At 39.0% G+C, this 19709-nt stretch overlaps 1 protein-coding gene across 1 annotated transcript in view; it reads left to right on the top strand.

Annotated features, from left to right (window-relative positions):
* Samsn1 (SAM domain, SH3 domain and nuclear localization signals 1) overlaps positions 1-18212 on the top strand; it is a 48984-nt gene extending 30772 nt beyond the window's left edge. Inside the window, exons 6-8 of the mRNA XM_051150370.1 lie at positions 2225-2431; positions 4734-4884; positions 17980-18212. Coding sequence (XP_051006327.1) covers positions 2225-2431; positions 4734-4884; positions 17980-18212 — 591 coding nt within the window. The remainder of the gene's footprint in view (positions 1-2224; positions 2432-4733; positions 4885-17979) is intronic.
* The last annotated feature ends 1497 nt before the right edge of the window (positions 18213-19709 follow it).

The following is a 19709-nucleotide window of genomic DNA, read 5'->3' as shown; positions in this document are numbered from 1 at the left end:
CAACAAATTACCTTCAGCTCTAAGGCTTCAAATAACCTATATTTATTTAATCATAAACCTACGTATGGCTCTGCTGTTTTCTGTACAAGGCTATCCCCAGCTGAAAGCAGGCTGCTAGCCATGCTGTGACCCCCTGAGACTTGAAGTTCTTCTTCAAGCTCCCGTAATGTTGGTAGAATGCGGTTTTTCATGCCTTCCTCTGAAGCTATAGCCATGAAGGTGGTTCTTCGGAGTGCTCATAGAACACAAAAGACCCCACAGTTACCCATGAGGAAGGAAACTGACTGAGTCTTTGCCCAGATCACCTGTCAGCTTTGCTGAAATATGCAAATTTAAAAAGATATGGGGTACCAGACATCAAAGTTACAATATGATAGGAAAGACCTAGTAAAGAGCTACCATGCCTAGAAACTCATTAGCATGTCTTGGGAGTTTGGTGATCCCCTTGTTGGATGGCATCTGGCTTGCCATTTCATTCTCTCAAGTGAAAAGTGGAAACACCAAGACCTACACCCAGACATACTATCCTAAATCAGAGAGACCATACGTTTCAATGACACTCAACTCTAAATGACTGTAACCAATAAAATTGTGTTTCACATCAATCATATATGCACAGAGCAGCAGGACATACATATTTAAGCATAGCCTTAAGGATAGAGACTTACAAGCAGCAAATATTGGGATCCATCATGTCTCTTTGGGCTCTAAAGTTAAATTTGTAAGAGCAACTATGACTCTTACAATTAGGCATTTATTTGCCCAGAAATCAAATTTCCCCATAAAGAAATATCTCCATAAAAATTTTTACCCTTGCCAGTAACGGCAGCCAATGGCCAAGTGTAATTCTTAGATGTGATGTACAAAATGCTAGTTGGTTTGGCAAGGTCAAACTGCCTAGTTCGTGCTTCTGTGAACACTTTGTTGTGGTTTTTGGTCTACATAATACCTCCTCTTGATGTTATCAGAAAATTTGGGGAATTCCAGTGAAGTCACTGCATTACCTGGGACATCTGAGTCCCTATATGGAGTTCTTAGTCTCCTTAATAAAATAATTTAAGGATGGACTCAGATATGAAGAAAATTTGATTCTAATTTTAAAGGAAAAAACCAGGGGCAGCAAACTGTTAAGTCTCAGAAGCTACAGAGAAGAGGAAGTGGAAGCCAAAGTGGAAGAAGAGGAACAGAGAAAGATATGGCCTTTCACTTAGTCCTCTGTGGAGGTCACCTCCCCACCCCCCCACCCCCTGACAAGAAGCCACATAGTAGAGATGGACATTAGAGAACAAATGAATTATTAGAGAAAGCACACTTAAAGAAAAGATAGGAAGATGAAGGAAGAACGTTTTGCTTCTCTGAGAAAATTCAGACAGGCCCAGGATATTGTCTGCAGCCCTGGACTAGGGTTGGCAATTCAGGGAAGTCAGAGCACTCATGCTCATTGAACGGCTCATATTGCTCTTCTGCCTTGAGCATGGCTTAAGGTGAACCCCCCTATGAAGGGGAGGTCCTTTGGATAGATGATTGGCCAGAACAACTGGGCTGGTTCTTTTCTATCTGGTGTAGCTTGGAATGTTAGGCCTCTGTCCAGGCCAGAGAAATAGCTTTCCCTAATGAGGCTCGACAGATCACAGCCTGGTGCTACTAAACACTAATGGGAAGACCCATCAGTACTCAAGAATCAAGCAGCATACCTGGTTGCATGAATGCTTTGGCTACATCTTTAGTAAATCCTATACTTATAGAACTTTAGGTGGAAAAAACAGTATACATGGACTTATGCTGTAAATGAATTGTGTCAGATGAGCTAACACCATGAATGGAGCCCACAGTTTCTTTCTTCTCTGTGTCCCTTTTAAAAGAGCATGTTGAATGATGGCTTGAAGTTTTAGTACTATATTGATTTAGGAGAGGGAATGAAAAGTCTGACGTCATCCTTAACTTCTTTTAGGCTCTTGAGAAGTCACTTAATATCACTGTTTCTTTTCATGTTGATATAAGGACAAGAAAAGCATCACCACGCAGGCTGGTGTTCTCTTCACCACACAGTGAGCACTCTCATTGAAGACATGGAGTCACTCGGTTTCTATACTCTCCAAACACCTTTAGTACATCTCCCTCATTTCTCTAAGTTTCCAACAACCCCCCCCCCCTTTTTTTTATATACTACTGCAGCCTGACAGTGCTTTGGAATGTGACTTTCCTTTTTTGTCTTTGTCCTTAGAAAGGAGACATCATAGACATTATCTGCAAAACACCGATGGGAATGTGGACAGGGATGCTGAACAATAAAGTGGGAAACTTCAAATTTATTTATGTGGATGTTATCTCAGAAGAGGGAGCAGCTCCTAAGAAAATCAAAGCACCCAGAAGCAGTAAGAGAGAGAGCCCCAGGACGCTGCAGGAGTTCCTAGAGAGGCTTAACCTTCAGGTGAGTAAATCTTTGCTGGGCTTGGTTTGGTTGACAAATGGAAGAACAGTTGAGGAGAGTGGATCAGTATTTACAGAGGGTTGTTAAAAAAATAAGATTTACAGCAAAGGAGAATCTGTTTTCCTAGAACAGGTCTTATTTCTCCTTTATTACTTTTATGATGCAAGGGTGAGTCTTGCTGGAACACCCTTTGGCCTAAACCCTAGTGGTACTTAGCAGCCAGTGACAATAGAGAGTAATGTAGAGACACGGCAGTGAAAAACAAAAACAAAAAAATCTAGGGGAATGGATGACCGTGTAAAATATTTAAGTAAGAATGATAAAGAGAATAATAAAAATATAGTGAAATCAGAGAGACTGAGAAGAAATCTAACAAGAAACTTGAATTTTTATAGTAGAGAGACCAAAATAAAGTGCAGAGAAAATGACTAAAAATCTGTATCTCCAAGGTAACTCAAGAAACAGTGATCACTCATGCCCTTGTGATTATTTCAAGGAAAAGTTTGTTTTACAAGCACTTCACTTGAACCCATTGCATCACTGACCCTCCAATTGTCAGTTTTGTAATTTTTGTATTAGTACGTCTTAAAAGAAATAACTTGTTAAATGGTACAATAGCCCATATAGTACAGTACACACTGCAGTGTTATTCCATTTACAGCTTTGCATTCCACTTGTAAAATTAACCCATCAGTCTTTTGATAGTGTAAGTAATTCATCAAGACAATAGAAATGATATTTTTCCTAATTGGTATTTCTGAGTTACCATTCTGCCAACATCCAGTTCAAGTTTCCTTATGGTAAGCTTGATATAACATGATACTTCCGGGAGGAGACACAGTGTGAATTCTGCCTGAGAGGTTGGTGGAAAATTACCTAAGGGTGTGAAATATTGCACTCACGAAGTCACAGATTGTTGTGTAAGAATGGAAAGTTGGGTAGTCTCTGTTCTCCTAAAATGCATTATTTTAAAAATAATTATCATTCTTCTTCCCCTATTTTGGTTAAAATGTGGTTTGTAGTAAGTTTTTCTTGATTACTTAAAACTTTCTGCCATCATATTCAATTTTAGTAACGGAAACAAAGATATTGAGACTATGATCAAGTTAAATGGGAGGAATTTTTGAAGAAATATAAGAAACAATTTAACTTCACTTTGCATATTAAGTCTGTTAGAACAGGGCTTATAGAAATTCATATCTACTTTATTTTCAGAACTTTATGCATTTTAAACTAATATCTGTTGATGCAAATGATAAACAAAATATCCCCACTGAGGAAAGGAAATAATATTTTCTTCAACTGTGAGTCTTTTATGTGTAACTAAAATCTTAACTTAATAATTAAATAACAAGGCACTGGAGAGATGGCTCAGAGGCTAAGAGTGCCATCTGTTCTTCCAGAGGTCCTGAGTTCAATTCCCAGCAACCACATTGTGGCTCACAACAATCTATAATGTGATCTGATGCCCTCTTCTGCAAATAAAGCACTCATATGTAATAAGTAAAATAAATCTTTAAAAAATTAAATAGCAAGTCTGTGGTTCATTGAATATATTACTTTTCAATCAGTAACAATGATGAACTCATTTTATATACAGAATTGAGTCTATTTTAAGTTTATTTTTTACTTTTTACATTTATTTATTTATTCATTTGAAGTGTGTGTGTGTGTGTGTGTGTGTGTGTGTGTGTGTGTGTGTGTGTGTGTTGTGTATATGCCACAGTGTGTTTGTGGATGTCAGAGGAAAGTCGCAAGAGTGAATCTCTCCTTTTATCAGTTTGTGTTTTGGGACCCGATTTAGCTCATTAGGCAATAAACACTTTCCCTACCACTCCATCTCACTTTTTAAGCTACACTAAGAAAATAATGAAAGTAGATGTTTTCATGACCAAGCAATCAAAAAGAGAGATTGGTTCAGAAATATTTCTGTAACTTCGTCTATTAGAGATATTTTATTGAAAACTTTAAAAAATGCTGTCTGTGTCAATTTAACTAGGTATGAAGTAAAAGCGCCCAATGGGATGGATAGTTCCGCTGGTAAATGACCCATGCTTTCCCACTGTTATAGTTTCTAGTGATTACTTCTTCTCTACATTTGTCCTTCTGAAGGTTAAGAATTTACAGTACTTTCTATCAAGTGTCTTAGAGTTTGTTTATGGGAAACTAGTATATAGAAATTGAGCTTTCCATTGGTGCTTTGGTTATTGTTGACATTTGTATATTTACTTTCAATTTAGGGAAAACAAAATATTCGAGCCCTACTAGTTTACAGATTATACGTATTTTCCTCCAACTACAGGACTACACTTCAACCCTTCTGCTCAATGGTTATGAGACCCTGGATGACTTGAAGGATATCAAAGAAAGTCATCTCATTGAATTAGACATTGCCAACCCCGAAGACAGGATGAGGCTACTGTCTGCCACGGAGAGTCTCCTGGATGAAGAAAGTAAGTGTACACACCCATTCTACTCCCTCCTGACCAGTATGCCTTAATTTAAATAGTGAAATTATCAAAAATGTGGGGAGAGCAGGGAGTGCCTCTGACAAGAACTCTGGTGACCTGGTTTGATCACTTCTCTTTGGTGGAGAGGCCCGGTGGGCATACAGAGGAAGAGGAAGCAGGCTATCCAGATGAGAACTAATAGGCTGTGTCAAATGGGGTCGGGGAGGTCCCTCTTGTCAGATGTCTAGGGGAGGGCAATAGGGAGGAAGAAGGGGGTGGAATGGGAAGATACAAGCAAGGGGATAACAATTGGGATGTAATCTGATTAAGTTATAAATTTTTTTTTTAGAAGAAGAAAAACTCCAGTGTCTTTTACTAAGAATCATATAAATCATTCTTTCCTGTAACATGAGGGAATTTGACCTCTTCCCCATGGTGGGGAGGCCTGGTGGTGCTCAGAGAAAGAATAAACAGGCTACCAAGATGAGACTTGATAGCCTATGACCATATAGTGGGGGAGGAGGTCCCCCTTGGTCACAGACATAGGACAGGGGAATAGGGTGAAAGTAGGAGCGAGGAAGGGAGGAACTGGAGGATACAAGGGATGGGATGACAATAGAGATGTTATCTGAATAAATTAATTAAATTAAAAAATAAAAGTGTGTCATGAACAATTAAAAAATATTATATTAAAATCTGGCTAATTTGTAGAATTAGGGAAAAGATTTTCACTATATTCCTAGGAAAGGAAAAGATTTCTTTGAGCCTCTTGTTTTGATTCTACCAAGCTATCAGTTTGCACACAATTGGATGCCTGCATTCTCAAAGACCAGGGGACTTAGAGACAGATATTCTAGTGACAGCATGAGCCATTAGGAAGTAATGCCACGCATGTCTTCTGAAGCACAGCACAGAGCCTGGCTGTAAGCTAATGAGCCTTCCCTACCGCACAGGAAAATTCATTTCATTACCGTAGAGTCACATCTTGTGTGTGTTTATGGTACCCTTTGTAAATGTTATAATAGCTTGTAAAAATATTCAGCACTCACTTTTATGATTGGAGATGGCTCTCTGTATTTGTAAATATAAACTGAAGATGAAATAATGAATGCAGGTTCATTTATGGCTGAGTACAAGCTACACCAGCTGAGTTTATAAAAGTGGAATCGCTTTTAGTTTTACAATCGCCCATCCAGAACACCATTTCTATTGACTCTAGTCAAGCCTCCAAACCCTGAGTTTAGGGTGTGCATAGTACTGCAAGTTATTTTGTAATGGAAAAAAGAAAAGAAATGGAGCCCTGCCCTAGACACATGCAAATAGGGGAAAAACTAATTAGACCCCACAACTCTATATGTGCAGTTGCTGTACGTGTTGTGTGCACTTGTGGACAATAATTACAGAGGGGACACTGGGGAAACAGGGTGGGAGGTGCAGGAGAAAGAGGGGTAGAAATGATGTGAATACAGTTTGTACTGATGTATGGAATTCTCAAATTATTTTTTAAAAGAAAAACAACAACAACAACAACAACAACAAAAACAAACTAACAAACAAAAACCAAAAGAGAGAAAATAGAACTTAATTTCAAAGCCTAACGATAATTCAAACCATCCAATCCACACTTTTTTTTCAAAACTAAAATCAACTGCAGCTTTTAACTACTTTCTTGAACACGGACTCTCAGTAAAGTGTCATTCTAAGGTCTTCCTGTTTCCTATTGCCTTCCTCAGTGCTGTTCCTAGTGCAGGCAGGCAGTGAACCTCCCTGTTTATGCTGAGAACCTTGGGCCCTAAGTGCCTTGGAACTCAAGCCCCTACTGATTTCAGAGTGAAGACACTAGCCCAGGGTTTGGGAAGCAGCTCAGATGGTGAGCAGGGACAGAAGCCAAATAGAGTAGCCAGGCCTCTTGGCTTTTTTTGTGAGTTATCCTCCACCTAATGTCATATGTTCTACCAGACTGAGGCATAATCTGTCCATATTTATTTCCTGTGCAGTAGGAATTAGTGTGTCTCTTAAAAGCGTCCTTACTGTTTTCATCGCAGTCCTGCATTTGTACAGACATTCATCCTTTTCCAACGCCTTTGCCTAACTCGACCCCAGTATAAGTGACTTAAAACCTGACATTTTAAAGTTTTGTTTCAAGCTCTGGTGACTAGGAGAGGATCACAGGAAGAGGATGAAGTCAAAAGACAGGCAAAGACTGACTGCGAGCAGTGGACAGCTTATTCTGTAGCAGGAGCCCAGATAAAATGCGCTCATGTGCATTGATCCAGAGTTATCGTACAGGTAGATGCAGCTTCCTTCACATCATGTCATTTCAGTTCATGACTACTCTCTAAACAACAGTGGGCTAAGAAACCAATTCTGTAGGTTTCTCTTGTTGATCTCCTGTACTAACAGCTAATAATCTCCAAAAGAATGTGAGCAGAGTGTACAAAAAGAGCCTCCTTCTGAATGTTTGAAAATATTTACTGTTCTCCTACAATTCAAACATCCATCTTGCCCCATTTCCAGCTGATGAAAATATTTGGAAATACATTTTGAAGAAGTCAAACCACTAGATGAGGAGAAGAGGTAGGGCTATGACCAAAGGCACACTGCTGAAATGCTCAAAGATCCATCTTCTGTATGTGCAAACCAGCAAATATAAAGAAGTAAATATTTTAAAATTGAAAATTTCTGCTACTTCATCAATTTCCTAAGTGGTATTAGCTGAGCACTCCAGCTCAGAGAGCACCAATTAAGCTCAACACTCAGGAGGCTGAGGCAGGAGGATGGAGAGTTTAAGGTCAGTTTACTATATAAAGATTCCTATCATTTTTGAGAGAGAGAGAGAGAGAGAGAGAGAGAGAGAGAGAGAGAGAGAGAGAATCAAATAAAAATTGAAGTTTAAGAAAAGTGGCAATGAGAGAAATATAAGAGATAGGGAAATAGAAGGACCCAGAGAGTCCTAGAAACCTACAAGAAGAACATTGTGATGGGTGGATTGGGAGCCAGGGGGTTCTGCTCAATCTATTGCACTAACCAAGTATAATACAAGTAGTAAATGTCGAACCCCTATGCTGGTCTACCCAATGGACAGCACAGTGGAGAGCGGGGACTGACTCTGACATGAACTCTGGTGTCCCATATTTGACCACTTCCCCTTGTTGGGGAGGCCTGATGGCACTCAAAGAAAGAATAAGCAGGCTACCAAGATGGGACTTGATAACCTATGACCATATAGTGGGGGAGGAGGTCCTCCTCAGTCATAGACCTAGGGGAGGGGAATAGGGTGAAAGCAGGAGGGAGGGAGGAATGGGAGGATACAAGTGTTGGGGTAACAGCTGAGTTGTAATTTGAATAAATTAAATAAAAAATAAAAATTAATAAAAAAGAAAATTGGCAATAACATCTCATCATGCTCTGTGACGGAAGAAGCTACTGCAGCTGTTTTGCATCAGAGTTTGTGAGAAGAAAGGCTTGGATGCCAGCAAGCAATGTTTTCAGGGACAAACAGTATTCAGCAGTAGCCAACAAATGGATGGCCGAGTCACTTATGTCCACTTCACTTTTTCTTCTGTGTCTGATGTTACCAGTCCATGTCCTATGTAAACCAAAGAAGAATGACTGACAGAGATCATGATCTAAGAGCTGGATGCAACCAGCTCCCAACTTCCAACCCAAAATATTAGCTTGCAAGGTAGGAAAACTAAAATATGAATAGCTAAGTAGATTTATTTTCAAACCCATATATCTGGAAATTAGTGTCACATGCCTCTGAGATCATATGTTCCAGTCTTTTCTGGTCTCTGAAAATAAAATACAATTGTCTAGAAACATCGGGTGACTTTCACTGTTAGACATAAAAAAGGAAATGCCCCAGAAATTACTTCCCTGTATAAGGCTTTAGAATGTGGTCCTTGAAAGTCAAGAGATGCTGACTGTGCAATAAGAGCCTCTTATGTATAAGCATTCGCACAGAGAGTCTATGTTCAGGAGACAAACAATAGAAAAAATGCAGATTTGACTCATGTCACTTTTAACACACAACCCTGAGATTATTCTCATTTTAACCTCATGTTATAAAGTAGTGTTAGAATATACATGTCAAAAAGACGCATTTTGTGTGTTAGGCTATTCTGACTGAAAGCTATTTATCTTATATGAAACTGCTTCGCTTAAGAAATAAAGAATGACTTCCATTTGTTGATAAGATGGTGAATTCTGATGATGCGGCACCATGCCGCTGCAGGCTTATTTTTATCTATCCTACCTTGTGAATCACATCCTCTGCAAACAAGCTAAAGATTAAATGCACAACCTTCATGTTCCTTGAATGACAAAGACCTTGAATATATGGTTATATAAAAGTGCAGCATCATTAAAAAACAAAAACAAATGCATGCTACAGTCAAACTAAAAATAGCTCTTTGAAAAGAGTAGGGCATGTAAATTCGCCTTGTTTTATGTATGTAACTTTATTACTATCATTGAATCAGAGCAGCTCAGGCCAGGCATTGGTTGGACATTGCCTCAGTCTCTGCTTTAATTTTGTCTCTGCACATCTTGTAGGCAGGGTAAGTTTTGGGTTGAAGTTTTTGTGGGTGGGTCAGTACTCCCCTCCTTCCACTAGGAGTCATGTCTAGTTAGAGGGTGTCCTCTTCATTCTCCATGACCTCTGCTACGAGGAGTCTCAGTGAGAGTCACCCTCCTATGCTCCAGGGGTGTCCCCTGTCATAGGTGTCCAGCTTGTCACAGAAGTTTCTCTTCTCTCTACAAGCCTTAGATCCTGCTGCCCCACCCTCCCCAGGTCTGAGATCAACCCTCATTTCTTTCAGTGCTCCTTCTCTTACCATGTTCCCTCTCTTTAAGCATTTCTGCTGTCTATTCTTTTTCCCTTCTGAGTGAGATTTAAACATTCTCCCTTGGATCCTCCTTGTTACTTATCTTCTTTGGGTCTGTGACTTGTAGTGTGGCTATCTGTACTATACGGCAAAAATCTACTTATAAGAGAGTACATACCATGTGTGTCTTTCTGGGTCTAGGTTACAGCAGTCAGGATGATCTTTTCTAGTTCCATCCATTTGCCTGCAGATTGCATGATTTCCTTGTTTTTTAATAGCAGAAAAGTATTCCATTGTGTAAATCTGTCACAGTTTCTTTACCCATTCTTTGATTGAGGGACATCTGGGTTCTTTCCAGTTTTTTATTATGTATAAAGTGGCTATGAACATAGTTGAACAAATATCCTTGTGGTATGGTAGAGCATCTTTTTGGGTATATGCTAGGAGTGGTATAGCCGGATCTTGAGGTAGAGCTATTCCCAATATCCTGAGACAGGGACAGATTGATTTCCACAGTGGTTGTACAAGTTTGCACTCCCACCATCAATGGAGGAGTGTTCCCCTTTACATCCTCACTAGCATGTGCTGTCACTTGAGTTTTGGTCTTTGCCATTTTGACAGTTGTAAGATGAAATCTCAGAGTTGTTTTGATTTGCATTGCCCTGATGGCTAAGGGTATTCAGCATTTCCTCTGTTGAATATTCTCTATTTAGCTTCGTACCCCATTTTTAATTGGATTATTTGGCTTGTTGGTGTTTAAGTTCTTGAGTTCTTTATATATTTTGGATATTAGCTCCTTGTCATAAGGAACAAAGCCTCATTTATATTGCCTTGATTGATGGAGAAAAATTATTACATTTTTAATTTTTAAAAAGAGCAGCTCAGCAATGTCAGTAAATTCCTAGTTTGTTTTTCTATTGTTAGGATAAACATTTGGAGAGCTTTGGCTTTTCCTGTCATTCAATATAAAAATTAAGCAGACTGGGTGTGTGTCTTGGGTGTTAAAACACTGTGATACAGCAGGAAAGAGTCCAGTCTCCATGGATCATTAGTGTATCTGGGGTGCTGAAGAGGGCAGGAGAAAGGACAAGTGTCGGAGAACAGGAATTTAAGATTTAGGGGGGAAAAGTGATTTTTACTTTCTCTTGGCCCAGAAATAGATAGTCCTGTTCTCACTTTGACCATTCAAATGTAAACTGGATTAAATATTTTAGGCCACTGCTTGGCTGAAGAGAAGATTCTTCTAATAGAAGGGTCATTGGGAGGTGTTTGAGCTGATCACAGGGTCCCTGCTGGAGGACAGTGATGACTTTGGGGTTCTGCAGCCTCAGTGGGCAAGGAGAGATATGTGGAACTCACTCCCAGGTTGTGTCATCACAGAGCAGAATGGTGTCATTGGCTCTTTCACCTGAGAATGTAAGATAAAGTATGAGACAAAAGGGAGGGGGGCTGTGACCCAGCACTTGAAGAACAAAAACGCAGAATCTTTTTACTTTGACTTATAAGGGTGCCTGTATTTATCACAGGACTTTAAAATTGCTCTCTGGGTTGGGAGATGCTCCAATCAACTTGAAGAGAATAGTTTGTGTGTGTGTGTGTATGTGTGTGCGCGCGTGCGTGTGTGCACGCATGTGCGTGCACATGGAGGTGTTCTACAAATAAAAAGTTTAAAGCCCAATTATCTTATTCAGAAATGCTTTCTTGGGATAAAATAGGCAACTGTTGTTCATGGTATATAGTTTCCATTTCTTCTGCCCAGTTTCTTTCTATATATTTAGAAGTCTGTGGATGTGTCCTAAAATGTGTCTACCAAAATTTGTACTACTTACTGTCCCTGAGGTAGAGGAGTGATGGAAGTATCTTCCTTTCTTAGTATTCAGAGCTAATTAAATTTTAAATTGAAAGATAATGGTAACAAAATAAGCAAACTTCACAGAATTTCCACTCCGGATATTTTAAGTACTTGTAAAATCAGATTTCAGTGCCAAGTGAAGAGAAAGGGGGAAGGGTGGGTTGTGTGCCAGGTCATTGGCACCAGCTGTGGGCACAGCAGCTCCTCATTGCTCTACCATCCCCAGTTGTGCCTTCCTTCCTGCCCAAGTTGATGCAGAGCAAATGGGAGGCCCTGTCAGTAGCTGGAACATGAGCTGCCAAAGGGGAGATTTGTAGTGATGCCAGACAGTATCCAGCAGTTGGTCCATCAGTGTGCCAGTCTAGCATGGTGTCTAGGCCCTGACATGTACCTGGGCCTTCTAACCCACCTGGCATATGACTGGAAGCTCGATTTTAAAAGACACACATTTTAGAAAAGATACAAAAACTGCTTAAATAAACAAGGAGAGGATATGGACAGATGTAATTTTGTTGTTGTTGTTTTTGAAAAGCTTCTGTAAGGCAAATGGACAGATGTTTTATTGGTGTTTATTTAGACACAGAGACACACACACATGATTTAACATATTTTCGGTTGTAACTGTTTGGCTTTAGTATTTAATTTCTCCAGATTGATTTTTGTGGTTACTCTTTGAGATTTCATTTATGACAAACAGCATAGTCTATATAATAAAAAATAAACTGAAATCAGAGCATGTTTACCCTTTCTTTAAAGAGTAATTTTTAGTGAGAAGATTTTTCACATCAGTTACTTAAACAGTACTATAATACCTGTCTGTGTGTGTGTGTGTGTGTGTGTGTGTGTGTGTGTGTGTGTGAACACTCTTATACCCATATTTATACAACAGTGTGACTATGACCTAGCCTAAGCATGGCTTTGAAACAGTCACATCGGTTAAACAAGATGAACTTTTCTAAAATATGTGCTTTCCTAAAGATCCCAGTCCTGTTTTGCATCCTGTAGGAGGCTACCAAAGACTCAAAGGGATCTTACAGACTCACTAGAGACTGAGTGAGGATGCACTGTACAGAGACTTACAAATAATGAGGAAGAATTGTTTCTGATGATGTAAAGTGAGTGGCCTGCAGTGCCACCTTACGTATATGAATTCTACAAAAGGGCAGATGGGAAGTTGGGTTTGTGGATAAGATTTATTTCATGAGTATGCTAGTGTTACATACATCGTGTGCAAGAGTGTAAATAATTCCTGGAAAGCAACTGTACATAAAATTGAATGTCTAAAATACAAATAGTTTAAATATATAGTAATTCAAAATCTAGGATATTTGCATTAAATTGCCAGGAAAATGCTAGCTTAAACACTAGTTGGTCTAGTTAACAACCTAAATTTCTACCAATTAATTTGTTCAGTGAATTAAGACATACATTAAAAAGCATCATATTGTGAAGATATTAAGAGACTGATATTGGTCTCTGTGCTGATATAAACATATGTACATAGCATTAAATGATATATTCGATGTTTTTTGTTGCTGTGGTTAAGTCACTGATGTGAGGAACCACAAGGAAAAAGGGGGTTTTGCCTAACAGTTTGGGAGTATAGAATTGTGGGGTTTCAGTGTTAGAGACTCAGAAGGCTTGGACATGAAGAGCTTGGAGCTGTGCTAAAGTGTGTGAGCCTGGACCTCTGCTCTGGTGATTGTGCACAGCCACAGGAAGAGATGCAGTGGGCCAGCCAGTGCCTTCGTCACATTCCGGTGTCCACAGACGCTTCTTTGGTCATCTTCAGTTTTAATGGAACTAGTGAAAGTATTATTTTGTTAGTGTAAAATCACTTTCCATTAATATTTCCTTTGGCCAGGTACTTGCCTGTGTCTCTCACCTTATATTATTGGTTATGTTGGGGATTTTTTTTTTTAAACTCTAAAGCAAAAAAAAAAAGTAAAGTAAAGTTGAATTCTGAGGAATTTGGGGTTAAGAAAGCTGGAAGGTCAAGCAAAAATGAGAAGTTCTTACTTTCACTGAACCTTAAACCTTAACCTTTAAAAAAAATTATTATTTTCAAATCCCAATGGCAGTTTCCCCTCCCTCCTCTCCTCCCAGTCCCTCTCCCCTACCTCCCCTCTGCACACCCCCCCAACTCCTCCTCTCTTCTTCAGGAAAGGGCTGGACTCCCACAGATACCCACCAAACATGCCCTATCAAGTTGCAGTAAGACTAAGCACCTCCTCTGTATTAAGGCTAGACAAGGCACCCCAGTATGAGGAAAAGGGCCCAAAAGCCTGCTAAGGAGTCAAAGCCAGCCCCCACTCCCACTGCTAGGCGTCCCATGACTGTTACACATGCGCAAAGGGCCTAGGTCAGACTCAGGCAGGCTCCCTGGTGGTCGGTTCAGTGTCTGTGAGCCCCTATGGTTGATTTTGTGGGTTTTCTTGTGGTGTCTTTGACCCTCTGGCTCATACAGTCTCTGCAGCAGGATTCCCCAAGCCCTGCCTAATGTTTGGCTGTGGGTCTCTGCATCTGTTCCCATTACAACCTTAAATATATTAATGTGTGAGAATTGGGAAGACCGCTTTCCTTAGAGACTGAGAAGATCTTCCCAGGAAAAGAATCCAGTTTTATGTCTGTAAATTGTTCATCACTTTTAGTATAACGGAGAATGCCTACACTTAATTAATTAAATGTCAAAACTCCAATATAATTATTTTATGAATAATTATATTAGCTGTCTTATGTTTTAATCACCACACCATTTTTCAACATTGATGACAATCTTAAGTCTATGAGTTTTGATTCTTGGACTTTATATAATTCTCTAAAATTTTTGGTAGGAAGTAAAATATTTTCAAAGTAATCTTTTCTTAACATGTTATTTTATATTTTCATTATGTAACACATAGAATTGAATTACTAAAGTGTTTATTGTTGATGCTATTAATTGCAATAAGAGAGACATATCAACAATTACAGATAATTCTTCATACTCACATTTGAAAATGGATAACTTTTGGAAAATTTGCAAACCATTCTGTAGCCATATTGAGTAAAGTATGTATTTTAACTTTTCCACTATCTAAAAATGAAATATAAAATATTACAGATATTTAAGAAATAAACATAATATTTGAATACTTCCATTTGTTTATTAATATGCTCTTATATAACTTGAATAACATAGAAGAATATGTGTTCTTTTGTTATTGATAGGTGTTTTTTTGTTGTTGTTGTTGTTGTTTTTGTTTGTTTTTGGTTTTCTTTTGGCATACCACCTGAAATGTTTTAGTGTGTAAAGATACACCCGGAAATCCTCTGAGAAGTTAATAATTTTGGCCGTAAACTTTTTCTTTTTACAGTGTGTTATTTGCCTGGTTAGTTGAGACAACTGGACTGCAGAACACAGCAGATACGTATTGTGGTTTCAGTTTCCAGGAAGGCCGTTTAGCGTGGCTCAGGTTTCATCTACACCTTCTGGGTCTAAATGACTTAGAAAGGAAATGGGACTGCATTACTATGAGTTTATTTTCCCTGGAGGCAAAAAGAAAACCCAAACAAATAAAACAACAATAGACGCCTAAGACCAGCAATTGTACCAATCCCTGATGCTATTGGGATAAAAAGACCCGTGAGGAAATCTGTCCCTCTCAATACACAGCCTGGGTGCTAAGGAGCTGTGCTCTCTCTAGCGCTGTATAACGGCCTGCCTTTTCTTTTTATAGGTACAGTTGAGGGGCTCCAGCTGATAACCTGCCTGAAATTATTGCAGGCCTGGTGAGAAGCATCTGAGGAGAGCAGTCATGTTTTCACTTGACTAGGAAACCATTAGCAAATCACTGCTGTTCTGTAAATTACTGTGCTGCTTAACGTTCAGACTGAGAAATTACTTTTTTTCTTCACAAAAATTGCAGATGAAAGGGCCTCTCACTGTAAAGAACCTGTATTTAAAACAAAGCATTCCTAGAATTCAGAAAGCCTAAGACAACAGTCACAGGTGGAAAGAAAAGACAGCCTTACTTAAGCAAGGGCTCTGGCAGTCGGCTTTTCCCTGGCTATTTTGTGACCTTTGGGGTGAATTTGTACAGGCTTCTGAGGATGAAAACAGAAGCTAAGTATTTGTTTTGTTTTCTTTTTAAGAAGAAAAGGAGATAATTTTTGAAATCAGTGGCTTTTGAGCCTAAGTTTTCTACCTTCAGAATTGATCCAAAATTCTATTCAGCCTGCATAGGACACTCGGCCAGGAGCAAATTAGTCTTATGATTCCAAGCTTTGCTGAGAATGTCATTCTGAACAGAATTAGCTAAGGGCTCTTTGTTTTATGTTGAGGTAACAGACCTACACTTAATCTCAGAACATGTGGCCTTTTGTCCACCAGCATGAGTAAAGGGGTGATATTTCAAAGAAGGTGGTTTCTGCAAATATGGCAGGGTGGTTACTAAGAAACTAGTGTGGCTAGCCTCCTCCAAAAAGTGCCAGGATAACGGGACACAGAACTGACTTTTCAGTTTCTTTTTGGTAGCAATATGATAAAGAGGCAGAGGCAGGACAAAAGCAACTCATTAGAAAGTGATGTCCACACTTAGCTGCCTGCTGGTAAAAGGAACTCTTGGAAAGACAAGTGATGGAGCCTCATCAAGTCCACGTGCTAAGTAAAGTGCCTATGACTTAAGGGCCTTCACTAATAAACAACAAATGCTTTAAGGCAGTTGAACTTTTCCCTCAGCTGAACTTTTCCCTCAAACTATTAACCCTGCCAGGCTTCAAAGGCCATGTCCCAGGACACTTGAAAGTTGTGTCTAACATTTACAAGGAGAATATTATTTATATGTTATATAATGTACTCATATTATATGTCAGGAATAATTTATTCAGGAGAATGGGATAAATGTGGCTCTGTGGTTTGAAAATACTCTCTTAAGAAAGGGTTAAAGGAACTGGTGTGTTTCATTTTGAATACAAGGAGACTAGGAAGTGGTTTTTCAGCCATTCTCAACAAGAACTTATCATGCAACTACAGAATAGAAAAATATTTTAACCATCTGTTTTCTCAATTTATCTAAGTGTCATGCATATCTACTACTATTCTGATACATGAAAAGGAAGTTAGTTGACTACATAAAGGCTTACCCGGAATCACCAGGGTTCGGGTCTCACGTCTATCAGAGGCTAGTGAGGACTGAGTGGGTAGGTGACAGAGCATAAGCCAACATTGGCAAGATGCAGCATTGGAAAACCGTACATGGTGTGTAAGATAAAGACAGAGTCCTAAAAATAACTCAGTTATCACTATATGAGTCAATTGGAAACATTTGTGAATTTGGAAGATTTGCTTTAATTTCCTCTAACTGGAACTGGGTAAGTGCAGGACAGGGCAATTAAGTATTGAAGGCACAGTTCTAGCCTCAACTACAAATCTACATGCTTGGCTGTCTCAGGGCAAGGAAAAGTGACAAAGTGAAGAATCCACACGTTTGGGTGAAGGCACGGGATGCTTAGCTAAGAGCTAAGAGATGGCAACTAGAGATGCATTTTCTGTCTGAAGAGCAGAGAAGTATCTATCCCTGGTATCAAAGAGGACAAAGAAACTTCATGTTGACAACAAGAAGGCTGATGGTAAAGGAACCCTGACAGGAGTTAGACTAGACAAGGTTGATTAGGTTCTGTAGAGATATCTTTTGTTCAAGTTCTGACACTCTTCCTTGTAAAAGATAATATTTTGTGTACAAAAATGCTTTAGTGAATCAATCATGAAATAAGCTATTATTAGAATTACAAAGACACATAAGGCAAACTAAAGTATCATAAAATAGATCTGGGAAATTCTGATTTTTATAATAAAAAAAGCTGCCATTTTCCCTCATGTCTGCTTTTATGGTGAATGAAGATATAGGAAAAATTTGGATAATTCAAATAATATTAGCTAAATTCCAAGTATTTGAAGAGCTGTTGTATAGTTGCTCACAGTGAGTGACCTTTTAGTTACTTATCCACATATTCACAATTCCAGAATGGTTCATCAAGATCACATGGATTATATTTCAAACTACACATGACTTTTCTAATGATCCTTTAAAGAATATTTGGACCAGGCATCTGTCATACTGTGGATACAATCTGCTTTCTTTGGCAACTTATTATTAATGTAAAATGAGAGTCCATACTGGGATTTGCTCATGTAGGCAGTTCACATGGATGACTTGAAAATAAAAGTGAACAGTGACGAGCAGCTACTTACTTCCAAGAGTTTGAATATCTGAGGGTACTTGTCTCATTTACAACAAACAAATGTGCATTTTACTCACAGGCATTTCCATTTTACTAAAGTCAAGGTTGGAATAGTTGAAATAGGATAATGCTTAAAATTGATGATATAAAACTTATCTTGGCTCTCCCTAACCACTGCACTTTTCCCATTTACAGCCACTGCAGAACAAGAAAGTGAAGCTGGACTTCTGTCTGCAAGCCCAGATGGCTTAAGTAAGTCGCAGGTAGACGACTGCCCAAGGGACTCTGGCTGCTATATCTCGTCAGGAAACTCAGACAATGGCAAAGAAGATCTAGAGTCAGAAAATCTCCCTGACATGGTACAGAAGATTGCCATCACAGAGTCCAGTGAACCGAAGACACATTCTCAAGGCCACCCCGACAGCTGAATTCCATTCACACTCTGCCTGTGCTACAGGAGAGACAGGAATGGAAGGGATCCAAATACAAGTGCAAGGTGTTTTAGCCTGAGTAATTGTACATGCAAATTTATATCTCTAAATTCCCAATGAGTGTGCATAAAATGTATATTTATTAAATACTATGTGTTAACGTTCACCTGCCTATCATAGAAAAAAAGATATAATGCAATCCAATGCATGGAACATGCTGTATTTGCCTTTATTTCCAAAGTGTAATATATATATATATTTGAGTAAATTATAGAAGGAGTTTCAGATGAACTAATTTCTACAGTTAGCATATACACTCATTTTTTTTTAATTACTGGGAACATGAAGGCTGAGATTAACACTTTGTTCTGATCAAAGGTGGAATTTTAGTAACAATTTTCTGTTTAGTTCTTCATTCTGTTATCTGATATACAGATAGAGTTAACCATATACTGTTTTGGTTTAGTAAAAATAATTCTATGGCTGTTTATTCTTAATATGTAAATATTTTTTAAAATTCTATATCTAATAATAATAAAATAAACTATGTACATATTGTATTTGCTAGACTAAATATACTTAAAGTATTTTGATATTATACTTTCAAGAAATCTTCTAACAATTGGAGCAGGGTCTGTCTCTGACTCTATTGCCTGCTTTTGGATCCCTTTTCCCTAGCTGGGCTGCCTTGGTGGCTTCAGTGGGAAAGAATGGACTCAGTCCTGCTGTGACTTGATATACCTGGTGGGCTGACACTCAAGGGGAGGGGCTCCCCTTCTCTTGGAGGAAGTGGATGGGGGAGTGGAAGAAGGGATTTTGAGGGTGGGACTGGGAGGAACAGAGGGGCCTGAGATCTGGCTGTAAAGTGATTGAATAAGTGAATTAATGAAACAAACAAACAAAAAAGACAAGTTTCTATCAGACCACGTTGTATAGTTAGTCGTTAGTTAAGACTGAATGGTGATTCCAAAACAATCTCCTAGCCCCAGATCCGTGTTACTGACCTTCCTGAATACTCCAGATTTCAGCTTGATATGCCCAACTTCTTCATTTTCACTATAAAATCATCTCTCCTGTTTTATTTCTAACCCACCTTTCTCCCCCCTGAAACCAAGAGCTAGTTACTGAAATAAGAGGTTTTTATTTTTCTTTGCTGAGACAGATTCACTAGGGAAGTTCTGCGGATCGTATCTCTAGAAACTCTTCCAGATTCATGACATCCACTCAATCCACAGGGCTGCTATGACATTTTGGACTCCAGTGTGGAATGTTGTAATGTCTTTCCAATCAACATCCCATCTTCAAATCCATGCCCATATAGGCTCTAGAATAATCTGTATGACTCAGATAAAATAATTCTCCTTGCTCGAAGCATCTGATGGCCTTTCATCAAATTTGGCAGGACATGTGAACAGACATAACCCCTTTGCCATGGCCTTTTCACCTACTTAGTGAGTCATTTCTCTGCCCTCACCTTCCAGGGCATGACCGACC

The sequence above is a fragment of the Acomys russatus genome, chromosome 8 (assembly GCF_903995435.1).
Source record: "Acomys russatus chromosome 8, mAcoRus1.1, whole genome shotgun sequence".
Lineage (NCBI taxonomy): Eukaryota > Metazoa > Chordata > Mammalia > Rodentia > Muridae > Acomys > Acomys russatus.
This window is presented reverse-complemented; position numbering and strand designations above follow the sequence as displayed.